The sequence below is a fragment of the Cupressus sempervirens genome, chromosome 4 (assembly GCF_028749045.1).
Source record: "Cupressus sempervirens isolate cs-2001-9-10 chromosome 4, ASM2874904v1, whole genome shotgun sequence".
Taxonomy (NCBI): Eukaryota; Viridiplantae; Streptophyta; class Pinopsida; order Cupressales; family Cupressaceae; genus Cupressus; species Cupressus sempervirens.
Genome location: NC_143121.1, coordinates 392,704,812 through 392,730,439, shown reverse-complemented (window position 1 = coordinate 392,730,439; position 25,628 = coordinate 392,704,812). Strand labels below are relative to the sequence as shown.

The 25,628-nt window shown below is 38.9% G+C and overlaps 1 protein-coding gene across 3 annotated transcripts in view; it reads right to left on the bottom strand.

Annotated features, from left to right (window-relative positions):
- Positions 1-25,628, bottom strand: part of SS4 (starch synthase 4) — a 153,460-nt gene that overhangs the window by 125,692 nt on the left and 2,140 nt on the right. For 2 of the 3 annotated variants that reach the window (XM_089825247.1, XM_089825248.1), the window contains exons 2-5: positions 4,704-5,055; positions 3,477-3,561; positions 2,215-3,310; positions 2,033-2,084 (exon numbers count right to left, since the gene is read on the bottom strand). In XM_089825247.1, coding sequence (XP_089681373.1) covers positions 2,033-2,084; positions 2,215-3,310; positions 3,477-3,561; positions 4,704-5,055 — 1,585 coding nt within the window. Of the gene's footprint in view, positions 1-2,032; positions 2,085-2,214; positions 3,311-3,476; positions 3,562-4,040; positions 4,088-4,703; positions 5,056-25,628 lie in introns of all 3 variants that reach the window. The other variant, XM_089825249.1, reaches the window with a different exon arrangement.

Sequence of the window (25,628 nt, the reverse complement as noted above, 5' to 3'; positions counted from 1 at the left end):
TGATAACCAACATATCACATTGTAAAACTAAGTGAAAGTCCACCATAAGAAGGAACCTTGAGGTTGTCTCATTTGATCACACAATCTAGACACATTGTTTAGCATTTGAACATCCTTATTCAATAGAGAGTTGGAAATTTGGTATTTTATCTTCGAATATCAAGTCTTCAGTTTTGTATGTCATAGTGGAACAAAACTCACATCAATATTGCCTTTGTGCCTTTTTAGTCGCTTCTATAATTTTATGCCTTAAATGCGTGGAGAGGTCATTTTCATTTTGTATACTATGGACACCTTTGCACTTTAATTTCATGTTTTCTTCCTACGGATTGTTAGTGAAGGAGGATCTCACGGAATTCCAATTTTCACTTTTACCTCTTATTCCTGCCTTGGAGGTTGAGGCACCATTTTTCATGATTTTTTTACAATGTTTTCATGACTTTCTCATATTCATTCACGATCAAGGCATCAATTTTAGCTTTTTGTGCAAACTTTCTCAACTCAAACTTAATTTGCATGCAATGATGGTATGATATCAATTGGAAAACTAATTCTCAAATTCATCAAGTACATTGTATTACACATCCCTAGTTACCCAATCGATTTCTAATGCGCCATTTATAATTCAGAGTGATGTGGGATTCCACTCAATCCTAGTTTCTCATGATCTTATAGACTACAAAGGGTTTCTACCTTTTCAAGGTCTTATTGCTTCATTACATTCTATCCTAGAAGGGATCCTAAGACAAATCCTACCCTAATGTAGACTTCAACCCAGAAGCATTCCAAAAGTGGAATGACGAACACAACAAACATAAGCTAATCTAAGGACTTAGAAGAAAATTGGGCTCCATATTATCAATGGGGCTTGTGTTGTGTGAGGCACAACAAATAGGGCCAAAAGGAACATCAAAACATTATTACAAAGGAGATGCGTGTAGATTTTCCCTAAATTGAGAGATTATTGATTAAAAAAATGAAACAATCAACTCCACCAATCCATTCGCACAATGGATTACTAAATACTACCTCAATCCAAGTTTTTATTCCCTAATGACTTCATAAATGCCAATAGAGAGGTTATATAGGGCCTTTGCACATGCATTGGAAGGATGAGACCTAAGGGTGAAGTGAGAAGCCTAATCATTTCAAATTTGTAGATTATTTACAAGCTAAGAGGAGGTACTTTTCTTCAGCACTAACTATTCGAGGAAGATCCACCCAAACGCCAAGAAAAAGTGAAGTCTTATATCTTGCGATTTACATTATTAATAGAATATTATTTATTTACTCTTAAATACTTTATTTGCATGAGTACTTCATGATCTTTGCTAATTGATAATTCTTGATGAATTGATGTAGGAATGCTTGAATGATGATCTATTCCCAAGAAATGATGTCCCTTTATATCTTATAAATGAGGAAGTCACAATCCTTCACAATTATTGCCCTTTGAAAGAATACAATCCTTCATCGTTAATCGCTTTGTTGAAACTCACAATTTAATTTAATCCAATGCCTTTAGGAATCATTGCCGCTGATATTCTGTCATTTAATTTTAATCAATTTTCCACCTTCATTTCAATTTCCAAGGTATAAGTTCAAGGGTTGTGCTCTTTAATTTTAGTGAAGCTGTGGCCTCTTATAACTTGTGGGGGAATGAAAAGAGTACGTATATATATATAGTCAAGTCTTGATAAGTTGATAAAATACCAGACCACTTTCTTCTACAAAAAGGAAAGCAGATTTACATTAAGAATCTTGTAATCCAAGCAACAAAGACTCGTTGAAGAAAATCAATCATAAAAAAAGAGGCATAGAAGAATGAGTAGTGTTAAAACTAAATCAACAAAGATGCAGAGTGATGATATGGCTATCTGGCTTAATCAATAATGCATGTACATCTAAATGAAAACAATGGCCGAGGGTAAAGGCAAGCTAGGATATAAATTATGTTTTAAGAAGGGCAAGTTCCTTACTGTTCACTAGCCTTTTTTTATTTCCTTATTATTACACTTATCCCTAAATTTACCTTGGCAACAGGTGCCATTTCCGCGGCAATATGAACCACATGCAATCCTGGCCTGTAAATACCAAAATATAACCACAGGAATTTAAATGAAATCAAAAAACAGAAATTTCCTAGCCTGAGTTTCTAACATTATTAAAAATCATACCAAAAGAAAGCACTAAGAATAAATGAATTAGTTTCACCTTGTATTTGTTTTTATAAGTTTCATAAGGCTAGCAATCACATCATTCTCTTTCTTGTTCTGGCATTGTACATAAACATCTCGAAGTTGTGAACTCCTACGCCAGGCCATATCCCTTAATATTTTAGCGTCCTCCATAGTTATCTTCTTCTCAAGCATCCAGCCATCTAGAGAAAGGAGTAGATTACTCCAAAATTCCCAGGGTAAATCTTGAACAGGTCCATCTAAAGATTGTCTCTTGTTTTCTTTCTTCAACTTTTCAAGACTCCTTTGAAATGCTTCTACTTCTTGTTGATATATTTTAAGCTGAGAACGAATATCACTGTCTGATTCAACAAGTCGTTGCTCTAAAACTTTTACTTGCTCACGTAAAAGTGAGTTTTCTTCCAGTGTCTGTTCCAATAGATCTTTATCCACTTCAGATTGATGCAAAGCTTCCTCTAGTCTGCAAATCTTCTCTTCAAGAGCTTTCCTTGTGGTTACAACATCATCTGGCAAAAGCCTGCTCTTGGCAGAATTCTTCAATTCTGCTTGCAAGTCTTCAACCTTTCTCCTTAAAACCTGACACTCAGCCTTCACATTGGCCAGCTCACTGGTTTTTGCCTCAGCAATAGCAATTCTGGACTCTAATTGTTTATTGGTATGTTTAACAGACAAACTCTCTTTCTCAAGTTCTGTAACATGTTGATTATTTGTTTCCATGTCTGAGAGTTTTGATTTCAGAATCTTTAACTCTTCCTTTAGCGAGTTATTTTCAGCCTTTATAACATCAAACTCATGAACAGTAGCAGAAGAATTACTAACATGTGACTTCAAGACTGCATTGTGTTCTTGAAAGTCCATGTTATGTACCTTTATGTCTTGTGTGCCTTTCCAAACACTTTCCCTTTCATCAATTTCCCTTCGCAAACTTTCAGCTTCACTCTCAAGAAGCTCACTTTTTATTTTTTCCTGTGTGGCTTGTTTAAGTCTTGCCTCAGTTTCTGCCAGTCGCACTTTCAAGAGATTGATTTCACCTAGTAAAGAATCTTTCTCAGCACAAGCCTGATCAAGATCTTCTAAAGCAGCGATGCGTGCTTTGTTAAGAAGCAAAATATCTGCCAGAAAAAGGGATTTGCATTATGTCTATTTTTCATGATAATCTCAGAAGCAGATAACATCAAATATGAAACCCTAATCATTCTATCTCGTAGTAAATTCATTAGAAATGAACAATTATTTAAAAAAGACTAGATAAGGAAAATATCTCAGCAGATTGCATACTCTTTTCCGCATCTTTAATCATGGTCATCAAATCCTCAACACGAACACCTGAATGCCTGCCTTGGTTATCATTGTCTTGTATTTTCTGCATAAGGTTCGCATTAAAGAAAACATAGATTAACATCCCTATTAATTACTCAAATTATCCTTTAGAAAAAACAAACAATTAATCAGAATGCTTTTTCTGCAATGTTCAAAGTGTTCAACTAGCAACATAGGGAAGTGGAGAACACAATTTAGCTAGCAGGATAGACCTTTTACAGTATGACCCCAATTATAAGAGTTTGGGAACAATTTTAATTTTGAAGTTACAAAATCTCACTTTTATGAGATTAGTGAAATGATAATAATATGTTGTTTTGAACTATCATTGTTCTGGTTTGGGTTTATAACCAAAGTAAAACAAAACAAGTATAAGCTCAGAACACTTGAGTAGCTAAACTTAATGACCAAATACATGAAGCCATATTTAGTCATTTAAAGGACAGCACTAAAGGTAACAATTAAATTCAAATTAGCAAGAATAGCATTCATATTTCCCAAATAGATTACCAGCCACATTACCAGTTGCTGCAGACAAAGAGGCATATTATCATGTCACTGTCTGGTTTCTGCTCACAGGCAACAGTTAGATATTATCATTATTACAATTCAAAACAGATTATAATTCCTTCACAAACAACAAAATATACATCAAGAAAGATTGCAATTAAAAAATGTGCTCACTTTTCTGTTCACTTGAAGGAATCTACAGTTGAGGAAAGAATCTCAACCTATGAAAAATAATTAGTGTAATCTTGCATGTACGGGTCTCAAGACCTTATCTCTCCTGGAAAATTTGTTCTCACGTTTTATCAAAGGTGGAGCTGAGACATTATATATGGAAGACTGACATTTTAACAAATCAGGAAGCATATTTATACATTATTCAACAAAAGCATTTCATTCTTGATAGATTTTGAAACTTTCTGCAGCATATGGTTTGGACAAATTAAGCTAGAATGGCATGCTAAAAACAAATCTAACATGTGATTTGGCAGCTTTGAAGTTGTGATTTTAAGAACGCATTGTGGAACTTTAATTTGATTTCTCCAAAGTAGCCTTCTGAAATTCTATGAAGAGAATTCATACTAATTTGAAAAAATGAAAGCAGCCAAGCAAGCATCAGTCGATACGGATAACGAAGGAACCTCAAGAATATACCAAAGGTTGCGTGTCTTCCCTTACCACTATATTTGACTGTTCTGGTACAATGGCACCAGTAAATGATTCTGCACTACGATTGGATGCAACCAATTCTGCATCATTAGTGAGTTCATTTGGTAAAGCACTTGGGAGTTCAATCTGATCCTTGGCCAGAGATTGCATCTCTTCCCTTTCCTCCATATTTGACTGCTCTGTAACATTGGGACCTGTGGAAAGTTCTAGGCTACCATTTAATGCAACGGACTCTGGATCATCAGTTGTCTCATTTGGTGAAGCACTTGGAAGCTCAATGTTTTTCTTGTCCAGGTGCTTTGCATTGTTCCCTGATCGCCTATCTAAGCCAACTGTTGGGCGCTTCTGAGAAACCTTCCTACTGTGCATTCAAAATAAAAAACTGGTGTTATTAAAAACCAAATTGCTATTTTCAAGTGACAAATAAACTTGAAAGAAAATACATGCTCGAAGTCTATGTATAGTTATCTATTTGTAAAATGTGAGTGTGTGCATGTGTTAACAGTAATAAATAAAGAATAGAAGCAATGATACTGGATAAACCTATATATTCATACTGAAAGTCTTCCATCCTTTAAAAAGTATTGTGTCCCAGAAAATTGCATAGATTCTACATAATAGTACCAGAGTTCAGCATCTTGTATATCACATGATGTTTATAATGATGAATAATCCATTAAAATCATAAATTCTTTTCAAATATAAAAAATAAATCATGGGATTCTTTGGTCCGTAGTCTAAATGAAATTTTGCTCTCATGGATTTTCATCGGGCAAACTGTCTATTTTCCTCCTCCCATTTTTCCCTATTGCATGCATAAGAGTTTTTTATGTTAATTTCCTGTAGCTCAATTGCTAAATCAAATCTAAATATGGAAAGAGACATTTTGAAAAACAAAATCAATGATTCTGGAGGCCATTTTTTAAGAGATGCCATTAAGTTTGCCAAATGTAGAAAACTTAAAAGCCTCTTCTTTAAAACTGCCTAATTATTGATTTAATTCTGAGACATTTGCATATCCACTTGACAAATGGATTTAATAAGCCAGTAGCCAAACATTTGACTAAACCCAGGTTGATGCTGAGACTGAATACTGAAGTTCTTTTATTTTAATAGATCTTCTCCTTGATCAAAATATTATTATTGCAGAAAATCTATGTCCTTCCCTTTACCCAGTTATATTTAACTTAACATGGAAGCATATTCATCAATTACAACATCATGCACCTTTCTTTCTAGTTCACTGTCTCAAACAAAACTTTGTAGTATGTACCACATTAGCAACACTAATTGATCAACATGCACAACTTTCAAGTTTATTTTGGTCTCCATACCTTGGTTGAATATAATATTGAATGTTGCAATTATTTTTTTGCTAGATTACCATTTCCCCACTTCATAGCTTCTTGCAGGAAATCAATGCCGCTCACTTCCCCCAATTTTATTCAACTTACCATGGAAACATATGCATCCATTTCAATGCAGGACAGATTGATAGGTTGATTCTATGAATTATTATTAATCTCTTTTGGTTGTAGGACAGTTTGAGAAGCAACAAGATGATAAGAGATTTCATGCAGGCTATAGAACTGAATATGGGGATGCTGCTTGCAGCTACAGGACTAAATTTGGTGACATAAAACTTCATTAAGGAGGAAGAACATATACAGTTTGTCATTGTGATTACTTTCTCCAAAGAGGAAGAAATGATATTCAGAGGGAGAAGTTTGAGGTGCATACCCTTGTTAATGGGTTCTCTCTAAGAGATAGTTCGAGGTGCAATCCCTTGTTAATGAGTTTTTCTCTGTGAGGGAGAAGTTTGAGGTGCAATCTCTTGTTAATGAGATCTTCTCTATAAGGGAGAAGTTTGAGGTGCAATTCCTTGTTAATGAGTTCTTCTCCATGAGGGAGAAGTTCATCCCTTGTTAATGTATTCTTCTCTACAAGAGAAATTTGAGATAAAAGCCCTTGTTCCACCTTTTGGGAATTGCCATGGTGGATCCACCCTTCAAGAGCAGCCATGGTCGAAGTCCTGTGTGAGACTCCACAGCTTGGCTTTTCTGTTTTATTTACCCTGTAGGAGTAGCCATGGTGAACATCGTGTTGAGATGATGATATGACATTGTGAGAATCTGCGATAAAGTTTGGTTGTTGGCACATAAGGGTGTAGGTGGAATAGCCATGGTGGAAGTCATGTGTGAGCTTTTCTTTTGTATTCACCCTCTCGGAGTAGCCATGGTAAACGTTATGCTGAGATGATGATATGACATTGAGAGAATCTGTGATAAAGTTTTGTTGTTGGCACATACGGGTGTAGCCATTGTGTTTGTCATGATATCTGCAAATGATTTCTCCTTTGCTAAGAGGGAGTGTTAATGTTTCATAGTTGCAAGAGAAATCATTATTACCTGTGATAATTCGTCTCTGAGTTTGTACAAGCAATGTCTATTCTCTTCTAGCGTTGTGTGTTGTGGCAATCATGCTTATTATCCTCTACTCTTTAAGGCAACAATAAAATTGGAGTATTATTCTTGTGTGGCAGTTGAGATTCAAAGTCTTCCATAATCGTTGTGTATGTGGCCTATACTGGTAGACAAGGAGGACCAAAATGCAACGGCAAACAGCACAAAAAACAAGTTAAAATGCAAGCCCACCAAATGACACGACAAACAATAACAAAAGGAGGGACAAAACACATCAATGACACGCAGAGCAACTGAGACCAGCCAGCAATGCCGCACGAATTCTGGTGAGTTGGATTCGAAAGGAGTGACCTTTGGCTAGTGAAGGCTCTATTGATTTTTTGTACAACATTTGTCATTGCTTATTAAAGATCATAATGGATCTTCAAGCGTTCATTATCGGTAATCATTGCATTCCAATGTGCCACAATGTTGAATCTGTAGCATCTGCCGGATATCTTATATCTGATTATTGCTCAGAAGGAATATTAGATACTCATATAAATATACATGTGTGTCTATTTTTATATATATATAATGCATATACATAATTATTTATACACATATATGTATATATATAGAGCATCTTAATTGACTATACAAACTGATTCGATCTGTTTCAATCTCTGTAATTATGCAACGATCATACTATGATAATATCACAGTCTGTAAATCATGAATATGATTCTGTTATTCACTGTTATCGTGAGCAACTTCATTATGCTACATCACCTGACTGGGATCAGGTATCGTGAAATATCAGATACCAATCATGATCGGGTTTCTTTGAAGCACATAACCACCGAATGTGGTTAAGGATAATGAATTATAACTAATGGTTAAGAGTCGTCTCATGTAGAGACATGACCCTACAGGCCCAAAGGGCACATAGTGTCATGTCTCTACATAAGACACAACCATTCAATCCTTATATATATTGTGTGGCATGTTTGTTTGGAAACACATCAAACAACTCATGGTATTACCTGCAATCTGCATATATAAGTTCACCTGCAATTAAGAAGAAGGCATCAGCATTGTTCATTGAAAGATTTAAATACAAGTAAAATATCAGAATTCATGTTAAGCAATCTATCTATATCCCTGCTGTGATTGATATCAGAATTAGAGCAGTCAGATCTATCATCATCTAGATATAAATTGAAGGATAAAGTTCTGCCTCTGATCTCATATTCCTTAACATGCGATAGCCAAGTTTATTGTGGCTTCCTTCATGTATGTCAGTTATGAGATTATGAAAGGTTTTATTTTTACGTGGCTCTCAAAATATGTAATTGAGGTATCATGGCTTCACAACAGCAGTGTTACCGTTTTTGTAACAACAAGATCACCTTACAACATCAGTTTTTATTATTCATCATGTAATGCCCTTTCAATTACCGAGGATAAGGTTTATGAGTGCAGGTCTATAATTTTTAGTTCAGCAAATATAGTTGTCGATGTTAAAAATTAATGGCGGAATACTTGAATGAATTAATCAGAGATCAAAATGATCTATATATACAAAGAGGGGAGTCAAATAGAATAGAGACATTCTATTCTAGACTCCACCTAAATATTAGAAACATTCTAATATTTACAGAGATATAATAAGATATAATAGTGAGCATTAAAAAGAAACATGAAGGTTATTTCAATACCCCCCCTTAATGCTCAATCTATTTACTACACCAATAGATCCCCTGAATTTAACAAACTTGTCAGGACCAAGGGGTTTAGTGAAAATATCTGCTGATTGCTCTGAGGTAGGAACATAGCGTAACTGAATAGATCCATCTTCTACTAATTGTCGGATGTAATGGCAATGAAGCTCTATGTGCTTGGTTCGTTCATGAAACACTGGGTTCTTGGCAAGTTTAAGTACGCCCTGATTGTCTGAAAACAAAGAAGTCGAACCTGCTTGAGGAATATGCATATCTGCAAGCATCTGCCGGAGCCAAACTGCTTCACAAGCTACCTTGACAGCTCCTCTATATTCTGCTTCTGTAGAGGAGAGTGCATGTGCTTGTTGCTTCTTACTAGTCCAAGTAACTGCTACAGATCCAATACTAAACACATAGCCAGAAGTAGATTTCCTATCATCAACTGAGCCAGCCCAATCGGAATCAGTGAATCCACTGAGCTGAGGAGTAGTACTCCTTGTGTAAAGAAGACCATAATCTAAAGTACCATGTACATAGCGTAACACAAGTTTCGCTGCAATCCAATGATCAGTCTTGGGGTTTGTCATGAACCGTGAGATGTAGCTGACTGCAAAACTGAGATCAGGTCTAGTAGTAGTAAGGTAGATGAGACTACCTACTAGCTGCCTGAAGAGTGTTTCATCTACAGGAGGAGAAACAGATTGTGCGGACAATTTCAGACCAGTCTCCATTGGAGTGGAGGCAGATTTGCAATCCTGCATTCGAAACCTATCAAGCAAACTTCTGGCATACTTGGACTGAGACAAAAAAATACTATTGTCAGTCTGCCAAACCTCAATACCTAAACAATAATGAAGCAATCCGAGATCTGTCATATCAAAAGTTCTGCATAGATCCTGTTTGATTTCTGAAATCAAATGTTCTGAATTTCCAGTAATGATCAAATCATCCACATAGACAACAAGAAAAAGAATATCATTACCAGAGTGTTTAATATATAGATTACTGTCTGACGGACTACGCTGAAATCCTTGAGCAACCAAGTAATGATCAATCTTTATGTACCAAGCCCTAGGGGCCTGTTTAAGACCATAGAGGGCCTTCTGGAGTCTACATACTTTGTGTTCTAAACCGGCAACCTTAAAACCTGGGGGCTGCGTCATGTAGACTTCTTCCTGTAATTCACCATTGAGAAAGGCGCTCTTCACATCCATCTGATGAACTTTCCAACCATACTGAGCTGCAATAGCAAGAAGAATGCGAATAGTGCTCATCTTGGCTGTCGGTGCAAATGTCTCCTCATAATCAATGCCTTCGCGCTAGGTGAATCCTCGAGCAACAAGTCTAGCTTTGTATTTGTCCAAGGTACCATCTGCATGGTACTTGACCTTATAGACCCATTTACAACTAATGGGTTTCTTCCCAGGAGAGAGATCTGAAATAACCCGTGTGGTTCTTTTGAAGACTCTGAAGCTCAGAATCCATTGCTTGTTCCCATTCTGGAATTCCTTTGGCCTCTGCATATATCTGGGGCTCAGGGATACTGTGGATGTTGGCCATAAGAGCTATATTAACTATGTTGTGCTAAAGGCTCTTATTTCTGGAGGTTCTACCTTCAATGAGTTCATCAGGACGAAGATCACTAATCGTTTGAGCCCACCATTTTGGCCGAAGAGTCGAGGAGCCAATATCAGATGCTGACGGAATAGCTAGATGAGAAGCAGGAGCAGGAGTTGTATTATCTGGAAGTGACTGAGGTGGTGTATCAGTAGCATCAGATGACTCATATAAAATAGAAGAACCCAAGTCAGAGATTGCTGAAGACTGAATCTCGAAATGTGGTGGAGAGTCAAAGAGCGGAAATGGTCCAAATTCCTCATCAAACACAACATCACGACTGAAGATTAAACGATCAGTATTTACATCAATCAGTCTGTAGGCCTTATGTGTGTGACTGTATCCTGTAAACATAAGTTTCTGGCTTTTGGAATCCAACTTAGTGCGTTTGGCATCAGGAATCCATACATATGCCAGAGAGCCAAAAACTTTCAAATGGTTGATCCTAGGTTTGCGACCAGACCAGGCTTCCTCAGGAATCTTATGATTAACTGCAAGGGTGGGTGACCGGTTAAGAAGGTAGACAGCTGTGGATACTGCTTCTGCCCAATATTTTCTGGGAACATTTCTATGTTCTAGCATAGTCCTAGCCATTTCTGTGATGGTACGGTTTCGACGCTCTACAACACCATTTTGCTGAGGGGTGTGAGGTGTGGTGAACTGACGTCTAATGCCATGAGTAGTACAGAAGGCAAAGAAAGCAGAAGAACAGAATTCCCCCCCATTATCGGTCCTAAGAGTACGGATGGAGGAACCAGACTCTTTTTCTACTAGAGCTTTAAACTGCTGAAATACAAGAAAGGCATCTGATTTTTGCTTAAGAAAATATACCCACATTTTGCGACTGAAATCATCCACAAAGAGTAAAAAATACCTGTTCCCAGTAATAGAAGGAGTATTCATAGGACCACACACATCAGCATGGACTAGCTGGAGTACTCTGTATGCCCGCCATGATTCACCATTCTTAAATGGTGTCCTATGTTGCTTCCCTGCTTGGCAAGCTCCGCAAACGCGATGGTTCTGGGTCTGAATATTAGGTAGGCCATGGACTAAATTATCTCGAGCAAGTTGTGCTAGATATTGAATGTTCAGATGACCGTATCGCTGATGCCAGAGACTGCTGAGAGCGGATGATTCGGCAATGAAGGCATGCTCAAGGGAATCGCCTGAATCTACAAGCCTATAAATACCATGATCCTCAAGACCGAAAGCAAGGGTAGTGCGGGAAGCACGATCAATAATCGAACACTTATTTCCACTGAAAACGACATCCAACTGAGGAGAGTGCTTCATAATCTGACTAACAGACAGAAGATTATGTTTCATGCCAGGAACATAACATACATTGAGAAACATGAGTTTTCTTCCTCCAGACTGAATCTGAACATTGCCCTTGCCGACAATATTGTATTCTTCACCGCCTCCAAAGATTACTGAGTCAGAATAGGGAGTGAATTCAACAAACCAATCACGCCTATGAGTGAAATGTCGGGAGGCACCAGAATCGATGTACCAAGCAGAAGATTTCACATGATTTGCAGATATGCTGGCCATAAAGGCATGGTAGATAGATTCTTTCTGCTCTGAGTGTTGGGCAGCATTGGCGTGCTGTTTAATTGAGTCCAACTTTTGATGCTGCTGATACAGATGCTTATAATATGTGAATATTTCAAATGGCACAAACTTTGAGGTGAGAAAATGAAAGACCCAGAAAAATTGGAGAAGTACCCAGAAAAGAGCTCAAAAAACCCAGAAATAAAATGTTGTCGAAATCCAGATCCGCTGGCTCGAAAATCGAGGCACAAAAAATGAGGCACCCACAAAAATCTGATGAAGACCCATTTGAGATTTCAAAAAACCCACCAAGAATATGTGCTCAAAAAATTTTTCCGAAGTCAAAAACTAGGGTTTCGAGCAGAATAACAGTCGGCGGCCAAAAAGGTCAAAAAGGCAGAAAAAAGATGTTTGCAGGTGAAAAAAAAAACAACAAAACCCAGCAGCTGAAACGCGAGCAGAATATCCAACAGGGATAGACAGACTTGTTTTTGAAAAAAACAACCAAAAAATCCCACTTTTTGAGATCTGGATGTGAACAGATTTGAAAAAGCGACCTCCAGATTTGAAAAAACGACCTTCAAATTTGTGACTTACAGACTAAGCCACGGGTTTCCAAGAACGCCAATAGCTGAAGACACAATTTTTCAATCGATTTGCACAGAAGGTATAAACCCTAGCTCTGATACCATGTTACAAATGTAAATGGCAGAATACTTGAATGAATTAATCAGAGATCAAACTGATCTATATATACAAAGAGGGGAGTCGAATAGAATAGAAACATTCTATTCTAGACTACACCTAAATATTAGAAACATTCTAATATTTACAGAGATATAATAAGATATAATAGTGAGCATTAAAAAGAAACATGAAGGTTATTTTAATAGTCGATGCAGGTGACTGTAAGAATGCTCTGAGACACAACAGTGTCGTTCTCTCTAATCTTTCTGTAGTTGGATTATATTCTTAGAAGTTTATTGTCTCTTTTGCAGTCTTATTTCAGAGGCTATTATATGGTTTAAATTGTCTCAGTATTTGTTCTAAATATATTGTATCAGTGTTATTTGAGGACTGTTGTTCTTGATTTTGTAAATAGTTCTATGTTGTAGTCAAAGGACACAATCAAATGTCTGTAGTCGGGTAAAGGCTCAGAAGTTGTGATCATTGTTTGGAGACTTAGTCCTCATTGTCAATAAAGAAGTATTTGTTTCAATAAAGAAGTATTTGTTTACCATCATGGGTAAACAGGTTTAATGCATATTAGAAAAGTAAAGAATGTGACACTGAGTTTCATAGAACTGAACTCCTAATTCCATTAATGTTCATGACAATACAATATAAGATAATGTACTTCTGATTCATATCTAATGCCGCTCAGGTGGATATACAAATAGTACCTAAAGGGGTGCAACTAAATTGTCATGTTCAACTACCTTCGATACTAGACAACTTACACACTTAACTAATAACTATTCCCAAAGGTTTACAATTATTCCCGACAACATCATCCCCCCCAAAAAGAAAGTCGTCTCCTAACAACAGACCAAAATAGGGACAATGCTGATTACATATATGAAAAAACAAGCTAAAAAGAGTTGGGAGGAAGAGTCCCTGGAGCTGCTGGTTGGGGTGTAGAAACGTTTAGGTTCCTCTGCAACTAGTACACCTGTTGAGTGAGAATATCCCAATCTACTCGTATCTTTGATATTCTCCTCGACTACTTCCTTCAAAATCAATGTGAGTTTTTGTAATTCAGCCTTCTTAGCATAGGCTACCTTTGCTACCTCCTTTTCCTTCATTGCCTCTACCAGTTGTTGTTCCACCATACTCTTACCCTGTGTGGCTGCCTCTAGTTGCACTACCAGTACTGCATGATGCGCTTCCCAAGCGGTCTACTGAGTAGCTAGTCGGGCAGCTATCTCCTCCCGAGATTTCTCTGTTGCTACCCGAGCCTCTTCCCTAGCCTTCTCTCATTGCACTGCAAGCCACCTGCCTCTATCCATTACTTCAGTAATCCCATGAAGGTATGTATGTACATCCTCATCTCCCCTATCATCTGATGATATTTCGTCCTCTACCTACACCATAGTCTCTACTTCCCCATTCAGTGTTTACTCAAATCTATTCTTCCATCTCTCCTAGCAAAGGTGCCTCGACATCTCTGAGGACATCATTGTCCAACAACATTGCCTCTTGATGGAGGTCCTCTCTCATAGGGAACTGAATGAAAGGTCCCCATACTACAGGTGGAAGTAGCTGTCGGGCCAAGTATGCATATGCACGGCCCGATGAACTGCCCTCTCACTGGTGCATGATGTTCTTGTTCAAGAATACTCACGTTCATGCTCACTCAAGGACTACCTCCTACTGGATCAGCCAATAATGCGGCATCCACAATCACTACAGCATCCAACCCAACCACCTCTAGTCGAACCTGCTCCTATGATCCATCGCCTGCAATCTCCTCGACTCCTTATGTCACATTTCCAATCAAATCTTTGATTGTATGAGGCATATCAGCAACTGTTGGAGTGCTCTCTGTGGTCATGGTCGATACTGTCACAGGAGTGGCCTCCATCATTATAGTCTTAGCCACCCTCGGAACCCTCGTCATCGTCACTGTCGATGGAATCATATCTATTGCTTCTCTAACTTAACCAAATGTCGGAATAAAGGCATTGGTGGCAATGGGTGTCAAATGAGTCGTGCTAGACAAAATAGGTCGTGGAAATAACAGTGAGGTTGTTGAAATCACCTCCACTTACTCATCTTCATCCTCTTCTGTGGCATTCTCATCCTCGAACGTCTCCTAGCACCCGCTATCCATATCCCCAAGGCCTAAGCTGACATTTGTCGCCTGCTTGGACCTCTTCTGTCATGCTACTTTTTGACCTCCTAGCGAGTCCAAATGTCACTGTCTAATAATAGAGGGCGTATCTAGTACCATGGGTACTACTTCGACCTCTATCGTCAAAATGTCATGCGGTACCTGGTTAACCACGACATCCATAAGCAATCTGATCGAGTGGTGCAGTATGTAGAACATCCTATGCTGAAGGGTCATAAATTTGTACATGCACGCCACTAATAATGTGTCCCAATTATAAACACTTCCTCCCAGCAAGTTATTCATGATAGAGACCTGCTCAAATGAAATGTCGCACACACGGCCGGAGCCTATTAGCCGACTTTTGACCAAGTCCATCAAGCCTTGCCAATGCCCCTCTCTGATAAACAACCTCTTTATCCCCCTATTTTGTTAAGCCTTGTTAAGTGACTCCCTCTTGGCTTCTGTGAGGTCATCTCAGTAGAGTAGCCGGATGTAGAAATCCTTCACCTCCAGAGTCAATTTCTACGACTTCAACTCCACTTTATGCTCTTTCACTAGTAAGCCAAAAACTCGCCTGAATTCTAATGATGTGAAAGAAACTGATACCAAGTGGTCCATGTATGATACTATGCTCTTCATGGAGACGCTATCAAAGGTCTCAATCATTGCTCGGAGAGGGCCTTCAAAATCCTAGGTGCAGAATACCGACATATGTATCATCCATTGCACCTGCGCGTGCCTCAAGTTATCCTTAAAAACCTGGTTGTCTAGTGTTGTCGCACTCTCGAACCACCACCTTCGGCAATCCAAACCATTCAAGCCTTCAAACATTATTGTCTTTGGAGTCACGTGCTCCTTAGTAGAGGTTCTAGACGCTCTCGGTCTCCTCGTCTTCTTGCCTTTGTCCATACTACCTACAACTTTTACGCTTGAAGGAAAAATCTTAGCATTCTTGGTCATCTTGGAGCTCAAACTCAGCAAGTCTATATGTAACTTTGTTCTCCAGGAAGCAATTTGCTTTCCGACTAAGTCCATAACTGTCTCGCTTTTGTCATTTCTTGCAATAACTGATTCTTCGAACAGTTGTACAGCTTTCCTTTCCGACTTTGTTTGTATGCCACTTGTTCCTTCTTTGATGGCACTCTTCTTCCACCGTTGACCTCTTCCCTCTCCGTGGCAATCCTTTTCCACTGACGGCCTCACTCCGTCTGCAAAATGACTCTCTATGGGCTTCCTCTACCTTTTCCCATGTGGACGCTTAATGCTTGCCAAAAAAAATTCAATGTAAATAGCTCACATTTATGTGAGATGACGCACATTTGTTCTCAAGTGTCTTGCTAACAGTCTTAATGTCATTGTGGGTGAATGTTTTGATGGCTCTGTGCGAATGTGTTCGTGTATTTATTAGTGTGCGGCAGTTTTTATTTCTTGGACGATTGCAGTGGTCTTTTGCCGACAGTGACCTTACCATCAGATGACAATCACCGTTTGGTGACTTCTTCTTTTTTTTGTTCTTTTTTTCATCTTTTCTTTCTTTCTTTTTCCAAGTATTCCCCTCTTTTGGACAATCGGTATGAACTCTACAACCCTCCTTCCTCTGATGATAGATTTTCAAATGCGAACCATTAACTGGATCTGCTATCTCCCATCCATCGAGAGTCCACAGCTTAATGTCTCCACCAGCTTCCCGTATTTTGTAGGGTCTAACCATTTCACCTTGAACTTCCCACGTTTGATCTCATTACGCCCATTGTACCTTAGCACCAACTGTCCAGGCTGAAACCTTGTTCGCTTCAGGTGTTTATCATGTCATGCTTTATGACGAGTTTGTGCCACCTTTGTTGCCCATTACACCATTAGCCTCCATTCGTCTAGTTGGTTCAGCTTATACAATCTCTCTCGAAGACTTTCCATATTGCCAAATCTATTTTTAATCGCTATTCAAAGGCTTGGAACCATAACATTAGTTGGAATGATGTTTGTCTCATTGTAATTTTGTACATTGTGTGGTATGCCCGAAGTGTTGATGGCGGCTTCTCTTCGTAATTTGTTTGCTCCACCCCACATGACTTGTAGATGTCCGATACTAGGATTTTGGTCGTTGCCTTCGCCTAGCCATTGGCCCTCAGATAATACGAGCTTGACAAGGAGTTAAAAATTTTGAACTTGGTCATGAGCAGTCGAAGCACATGATTAACGAAGTGACCTCCCCTGTTACTGGTCAACTAAATAGGGATGCCATAACATGTGATGATCTGCTCATAACTATGTTACTCGGGGACGCGTTTCCAACCCTAAGCCTTGAGTTTCGGAAACCATCTTCATTTTGGGGACTTGGAGACAGCCGGAAATGTTTCCAAGCCGTCCCCACCCAAGCAAGAAAATCGGAAACCCATCCCTGAAACTTCAGAAACGGTCAACGCATTTCCAAAGGGTGTTGACCATCCCAGGGACTTTGTAGTCGTTTCCCATTTGTCCTAGGGATTGCTTGAAGTTTCCGATTTTAAAATAAAATTCAACTATAAAAAGAACATTAATAAATGGTGATTTTCTACCCATTCGCTGGCCCCACATTAAAATAATAAAATTTGTTAATATAACCCATGTCAAAAGATTTTTTTTGGAAGCCATTATAAACTTAGCATCCAACTATGACTGAAAATTAAAACTTCAACTTTTGTTCAACAAACTAGACCTGAAAATGATTGTAAATTAGACTTCTATTTGATATTCATATTGCAAACCTGGAAATGATTGCTATTGGGTTGAGGAATACTCAAATTGTTTTCACCTTTGATAATGCTCTAATAGCAGCAATAATTGCCCAAAAATAAATTGTTGTAGCTGATTACTACCCAAACAAGATGGCTACTACCCGTCTAGGAAGATTTGGCAGAACAAATTCAGTTTTCCTTCAAAACCCACAAGAAAGGGCTATAAAGTCTAATCTATGGCAGATTGATTCTCTTATTTGATGTCATCCTATGTTTCAATTCTTAGACAATGATTTGATTTGATGCTATGTTCTATGCTAATTCGATGAATGAAATTGATAATTTTAAACTATGTTGCTATGATGAATGTGACAATGTTATGTAATTCTGAAATTCATGAATATATATATAATCGTCCCCTGTAGTCCCCTATTTCAGCCAAAAAAAAAAAGTCTCGGAAACCCGTTTCCTCATCCCCCCATCCCCCTGTCCCGGAAACTCGAGGGAACATAGGCTCATAAATAAACTTCGTCGTGCTTATGGTTGAGTTGTCGGGCAACGCTCGTGCCTCTACCCACTTTGTCAGATACTCAATTGCTACCACAACACAGCGGCATCTCTGAGCCCTACTTGGCTTGAGGGGCCCCACGAAATCTAAACCCCACCATTCGAACAACTCTTGGGCATGTGATGGATTAAGCGGCATAAAATCCCGTTTCAAGGGTTTACCTGCACGTTGACAAGTGTCATAGCTGACCACCCACTCCCTAGCATCATTGTATAGCATAGGCCACCATAGCCCTACTAGGAGTACTTTTCTTGTCGTCGTGTCTAGTCTTATAAGCCCTCCTGATGGGCCTTCGTGAGCTTCTCGAAGGACACTTTGTACTACCTCCTCCATGACACATCTTCTTAATACTCGGTTTGGCCCCATTTTATACAACAGACCACTAATCAGCAAAAACATTTTGCTCCTTAGTGCCAACTTCCGTCGTTGGCCTGGTGATATCTCCCTGGGGAATTGTGAAGTGGATAGATATTTGCCGATGCTTATGTACCACTCCAAAAGGATGGCTATACGGAACAAATGCGCATCTAGGAAGTCATCATTGACTCCTTCCGATGGCTCACCCAACCTAATTTGAGATAGTTAATCAGCTATAACATGGCTCTCCCTCGATCACACCACAATGGTGAATGTAAACTCCTGGAGTAGCAACAACCATCTGCTCACCCTCCCCTAGATGATGGATTTGTTCATTGAGTACATCAATGCTTGATGGTCTACATAGAATGTGAAGGGTGTCGCCAACATATAATGTTTAAACTTTTGTACGACATACACCATTCCTAGAGTGTCCCACTCCGTTGTATTTGTAGTTCTTCTCCGCCCTCGACAACAATCTGCTAGCAAAATAGATAGGATGGTCCAAGCCTTGATCACCCATTTGTGCAAATATTGCGCCAATTGCAAAGTTAGATGTGTCCACATGCATGTGAGACTCTTTATCCCAGTTCGGGTATACTAGGATTGGTGCCCCTAGCAATCTTGTCTTCAATTCCTTAAAGGAGGTTTCTTGCTCCATACCCTAAACATAGGGTTCTCCTTTTCTTGTCAACACGTCGAGGGGGCATGAAACTTGAGCAAAGTTCTTTATGAACCTTCTATAATATCTAATGTGTCCTAAAAAGGATTTGACTCCACTAACATCGGTTAGCACTTCCATCTCCACTATCACGCGTATCTTGTCTAGATCAATTTTGAGTCTCATCTTACATACAATATGCCCCATACTTCTTCAAGTTCAGTGCTAGCCTGGCCCGATGACACCTTTCCATGTACTCCCCAAGTATTGCCAAATAAATGTCTTGTCTACTAAAGATAGACTAATCATTCAAGAATGTGCGAAAGTTTCATACGGACATTTTATCAAAGATATGAAGAATTATTCTTTGGAACGTTGTTGGTGCATTGCACAAACCAAAGGGCATCTGGTTATATGCATAGACGTCATCCTCTACCATGAAAATGGTCTTCAATTTACCCTCATCCACGATTGATATCTGGTTATAACCAAAGAACCCATCCATAAATGAGTACATTTTGTGTCTAGCAACTTCTTCGAGTAGTGTATTCATGAACAGAAAAGGGAAGGGGTCCTTTATAGTGATAGCATTCAAGCAACGGAAATCGACACGGATCCTAATCTAGTTTGCCTCCTTTAACGATATCACAATAGGTGAGACCCATTCACTTGTCTCTACTCTAAATATAATTCCTGCCTCAAGCATGCGTCAGATCTCTTCATCAACCCTAGCTGCATTATTCTTGTTCATCCTGTACGGTCTCTTCCGCACATGTACGACTCCAGGCACTAAGGCACAACTCTGGTGGTACACTCTTTGTAACTCCAGGCAAACACATCTTTGTACTTTGTGAGGATTTTGAATGTTGTCGCCTTTAACGCAGGATCCCAATCATCGCCAACCAATATGTTGTGCAGATTCTCTTCATCCCCAAGATTCGTGACTCGTACAGATGGCTCTTCGTACTTGATTGGTATCCTTGCATCAAAGTTGAGAGCAGGACTTTTATCCTAGACTTCTCCTTTGTATTCCCCAAACTTTGGCAGAAACACATCCTTCTCTTCTCCATCCATTTCTTCCACTCCTAACATATTGCAACTCGAAAATAACTCATAATCTTCCATTTGCCAATGGAAGAGTCCATTCAGGGAAAATCCAAGTCATCTTCCAAACATCCTTCGACTTCCAGCACGCCTTCATCTTTAGGCTCCATTCGGTCTCTTCCCTTGTCCATTCCACCAAGCTCTTTGTCGAATTCAAATTCCGAAGCCATCTCCTCACTCACCATTTGTGTACAAAGGTCGATAATGAACTTCCTTCTGCCGCTCTCTAGTGAAAGCGTGTTTTTCTTCCAAATAGGTTTGCCTGAGCTGCTACTAGCCATCCCCTTTCGAGAATGGCATCATATCCCTTCTTTTTCAATAGAATCATGACAAAATCTAGCACAAATGGTTGGGTTCCAATGGTGACTAGCTGAGCCATCAATGTTCCCGCAGGTTTAATTCCACGTTGGTTTGCACCAAGTAAGTTGAAGGTGGGGGGCCATAGGGTAGGCTTCCCAAGTTTTTTCCACATCTCTGAAAGCACATTTACCCCTAACCCACCATCAATTATGTTATCAATGAGGATTGTCTTGAGGATACCCATCTCAATGACTGCAAGATACCATCCATTGTTCAACATGAGTACCATAGAATCTACTGTCGATCCTCCCAAAACATTTGGTTGTTGTGTGGTATCGGTACTTGGTTGTAGAGTGCAGGTATTCAGTAATGTCGTCTTAAACTAGGGTAAGGTGTGGAGGTCTTGTATTTTAACTAGAACCTCCATTTGCAATATCCACCCTAGTATGTTATTCTCGGCCTCTATTCATCCGGAGGTACTTGTAGGCTTGTAGCCACACGCGAATCCCCCTTCGCTTTCATTGCCTTCGCTATTTCATCTTTTGCCTCCTGTACTTTCTGCTTCTCTGTACAGGGATCAAGGTACACGGCTTGTTTCACCTGATTACAAGTGACTGCCAATACTTCTTCATTTTCAATGTTGAGTAAGTTCACTCGAGGTTTTGGGCAATTAGCTTCTTCATGGTCTCAAGGACCACACCATCGACACAAATTTTGCAATGTGTCGTTCTTCTTGCAGTCTCGAGCGAAGTGGCCCCATTGGCTGCACATCAACAATGAATCATCAATCGGCCCTTTGAGTCATGTTATATCTGGCTTCTGTTCTCATTACCTCCTCTTCCTCATCGCCGGTTATTTTAGAACTCGCTAGGTGACACATTGTTTGTTTTCTGGTTGGCGGTGGTTTCCTCGGAGGTAGATGGTTGTTCCTGGGTGAAAAGTACTTGTGGCCCTCTCGTCTTTAAGCTATATGGGAAGTCCTTGGTGGAATGGCCCATCACTTGGCAAATGTCCCATAATGACTTTTTCGGACACGCTCCTTTTGTGTGCCCGCTTTCTTTGCACTCTGTGCACCACAACTCTCCTTCATGATTTTGCCCTGTGCCTCCTTTTATTGTTTTGAACTCCCGCATCATGCATTCCATGTCTTTTTGTGATGCTTGTACCTTTTTATTGGATTCATCGTCGCTATTACTACCCTCATCTAATGATTCATCACTCTCGGATGATGATTTACTTTTCTTCTTCTTCTTTAATGTTTTACTTTCGGTTTCCAAATTCATAGCTCTGTCATTAGCATCATTGTATGACGTTGGCGATACTATCCTCATTTTTCTTCTCAGAGATGCATTCAATCCATCGATGAACCATCTCTTCTTCAATTCGTCCGTCAGTTAGGTTTCCATCTTTCCGAGCAATTCTTTCAACCTTCTATTGTACGCTCGGACAATTTCCTTCTTCCCTTGTTTAGCACTATAGATTTTTGTGATGATCTTATTATCATCTTGAAGCAATTTAAATTCTACGTCGAATTCTTTTCTGAGATCATCCTAGAAACCTATTTTTGTCTTGTCCATATCTGAATACCAATCGATGGCACCACCCATTAGGGTTGCAAGAAACTACTGGACCCATTCATCTTTATCAATAACCCCATTTGCCACCTAGATAGTTTCACACGTATGGCAATGTCTGACAAGATCTTCCTTTGCATCACCAGTAAAATTGGGTAGTTTTTGTTTCTGCGACATGACTCTTCTCGTTTGTCCTCGACCAACTTGTGTTCCCGAACTGCTAGGATTGGATCGTGGAAGGGTTTCCCTGGTCACCGTACAGTGTCCTCCAGACACTTCTCGCTGCCTCAGTGTCTTTAGCTTACTTCGCTTCCTCTTCCCTTTCGCTTCGGTTGCTTCTGCCTTAGTTTCCCTCCGCCTGAGGTGTGATAGATATGTTTAAAAATTGTTCATGTGTCTATTCAATCAAACCCAATCCCTGTCATGTCTCCTCCAAAAGTTCCTCACTACTACTCGCTTGTCAGTGTTCTTGCGAACAGAACCATTCCCCTTCAGTTACTGCACCTCCCATGACACCCTTGTGGTCACCCTATGTGACACCTTCGTGGTTCCCTTTGGCAAGTTGCTTTAACCTTCGTCTTCGTTCGGTTTGTTGTGCAAGAATTAAGGCTTGGTGTTTGGCATGTACTACATCGATTTGTTCCCTTCTATTTCTATCCTTATTTAGTGTATTTGGCATATATACTTCTCATTTGTGTATTTGAAACAACACATATAGAAAGAACACTTCTATTTATGTATATTCTCTGTACATCATCATGGGTCATTAATGCAACTGTTACAAAGTTTAGTGCTATTTTCACTCACACTCTTATGACATTTCACTCACATTCCCATGGCCTAGGGCTCATGGGTTAGACCTTCGACGGTTTTAATCACGTTCCTCATCTTCCCGACGATTGCATTCTAGGAAGTTTCAGAGGGTTTGTTACCTGCATTGTTCCTGCTCAATTTCCTCTTGTTGCCTTGTCTGCACCAGAAACACATGTGCAAACAATCGAGGAAATTGATGCAACAAGCAGTTTGCAGTGAGGGTCGCATTCAGTGAGTCCCAAACAATGTCCTCTGAAACCCCTTCACGTGTGGCTTCTCTCCGTAAGAAGGTTTAAATACTCGCACAGAACAAAATATGAAAGTTTGTGGTTAGTTCATGCTCACCTTCGTATAGCTAGGTTATTTCATTTTCATTGATTCTCACATTCTCCTAGAGAGGTGATCCCATTTATTTTACTCTTTGTATGCCATTGTTCATGTCGTGCTCCCCAGATTCGAAATCAACAATGGTGTCAAATGTTTACCGTCACGGGTAAACATGTTTAATGCATAATAGAAAAGTAAAGAATGTAGTACTAAGTTTCATAGAACTGAACTACTAATTCCATCAATGTTCATGACAATACAATATAAGATAATGTACTTCCAATTCATATCTAATACTGCTCAAGCTGATATACATATAGTACCTGAAGGGGTGTGACTCAACCATCACGTTCCAACTACCTTCTGTACCGGACAACTTACGCACTTGACTAATAACTATTCCTAAAGGTAATAACTATTCTCGAAGGTTTACAATTATTCCTAACAATAGTATTTTTAGTGTGGTTGGGTTTTTCCCTCGAGTAGGAGGGTTTTCCTAGTGTACTATGGTATTGATTGTGTTTATGTATCTGTTATTTATTTATGCTATTCTGGTTTGAAATTTAACACCACTACAGCATATTCTAAGAATATGCCCTAGAGCATAATGCACAAGGCTAACAACAAGTTTAACATTTGTTAGAGGGTGCATCTTTTAGTTAGCCCTTATAATCATGATCATCTCCACAAAGCCGCTATGACTACATTTTCAGCTGTAGTTGGCAAGCATGTTGTGATTAACCAACACCACAAATACACTTGTCTACATCCTTGGAGATCAAAGGATGCATGTCTGATTCTTCAGCATGTCATTCGATTGTAACAAAAAAGTGATCATTGCATGATCAACATGGTCAAAAGGTTGTTCTATAAAACCAATATCTACATTGTAATAGATGCCTGTCAATTAGAACTAAATGGATGATTGAGCTCTGTTTCACTCAATTAAGAAATATAGCTAGATTTGAAGAGTTTTAGCTTTACGGCTTATCGACCGTGGGTGTACATTGTAACATTTGTATCCTAAGGCATACTCTCAAACCTTGGCATGTTTTCTCTTAATGAATTACAAGGAATGTGTCTTTGTTGCTTTTCTCTTTTTGTTAATCAATGTGTCCTATGTTAATTCTTTACAGATATGACCCAGTTAGCTTATGTTAGTATTATTATTTTCTGTTTTTTTGAATTAGCTTATGTTAGTATTATTATTTTCTGTTTTTTTGGGTTTAATTGTGATCATGAAGCCTTTTCTCTCGTCACAACGTATCTAAAACTATGTTCCATGGCATTTCGAAGACAGGGACAGGGGTATGAGAGTATAAAAATTTATTTTTATTTTTTAGTTTTATTTTTTTTTAAAAGGGGTAAACGCTTTGACCTGGAGCTATGAACCAGTGAAGCCACAAATGGGGGACCTCATCCCCATTAGATTTGAACCTTGATGGCAAGGATAACAATGCAACAACTTAACCATCACAACATGCCACTATTGGCAACAGTATAAAAATTATTAATTATTATTATGTGTCATGATTGATTATTATTATTTATAAAGCTCGAGTAGACTCAAACACAAGACCTCCCAAATAAGAGGCTCACAATTTTCCACTGTGTTGTAGACTCTTGCCCATATATAAGCGGGCGCGCGCGCGCGCGTGTGTGTGTGTGTGAATTTTTAAAAAACTTAAAATATATTAAAATATTATGCACAGAGAGAGAGAGAGAGATGTCAATAACTGATTATTGTGCAAATAAATCACTGGTTCAGGAGTTACAAGTTACAACATTAGTATAACAACATAAATGATGATAGCAGAAGTATAAGTCAGTATAACAGCATTATAACTACAGTCTCAAACATCAAAACCAGGTCTATCAATATAAATATCAAAATCAAAATGTCTCAAACTGTCCAAAAGTCTCAAGAGTCCAACATCAAAATATTAATATATTTTAAATTTTAATATTTATCATTTAATAAATAAAATTTAAACATTTAATCACAAATTTTATTGTCGAATATTTAATCATGAATTTTATTATTGCAGGCACAAATTTGAACCTTGTGGGCCCCCCCACATTGTCAATTTGGCAAAAAAAATTAAAATAAGTGTTTTTATTTATTTTTTAATGCCAAAAACCATTTGAACATTTTGGGGACAGTTTTTTGTTTCGGGGACGTTTCAGCCATCCCTTAGGTGTTTCGGGGATGGATCGACGTCCCCAAATGTTAGGGGAGATCTCCAATGGTTTCCTGTTGTTTTTCAAAATTGGGGACAGTGAGGGGACATCCCCTTTTTGTCCCACTATTCCCGAAACATTTCCTGTATGGAAACCAGTTCCCTAGGGACAGGAAACAGATTTCCATGTAACATAGATA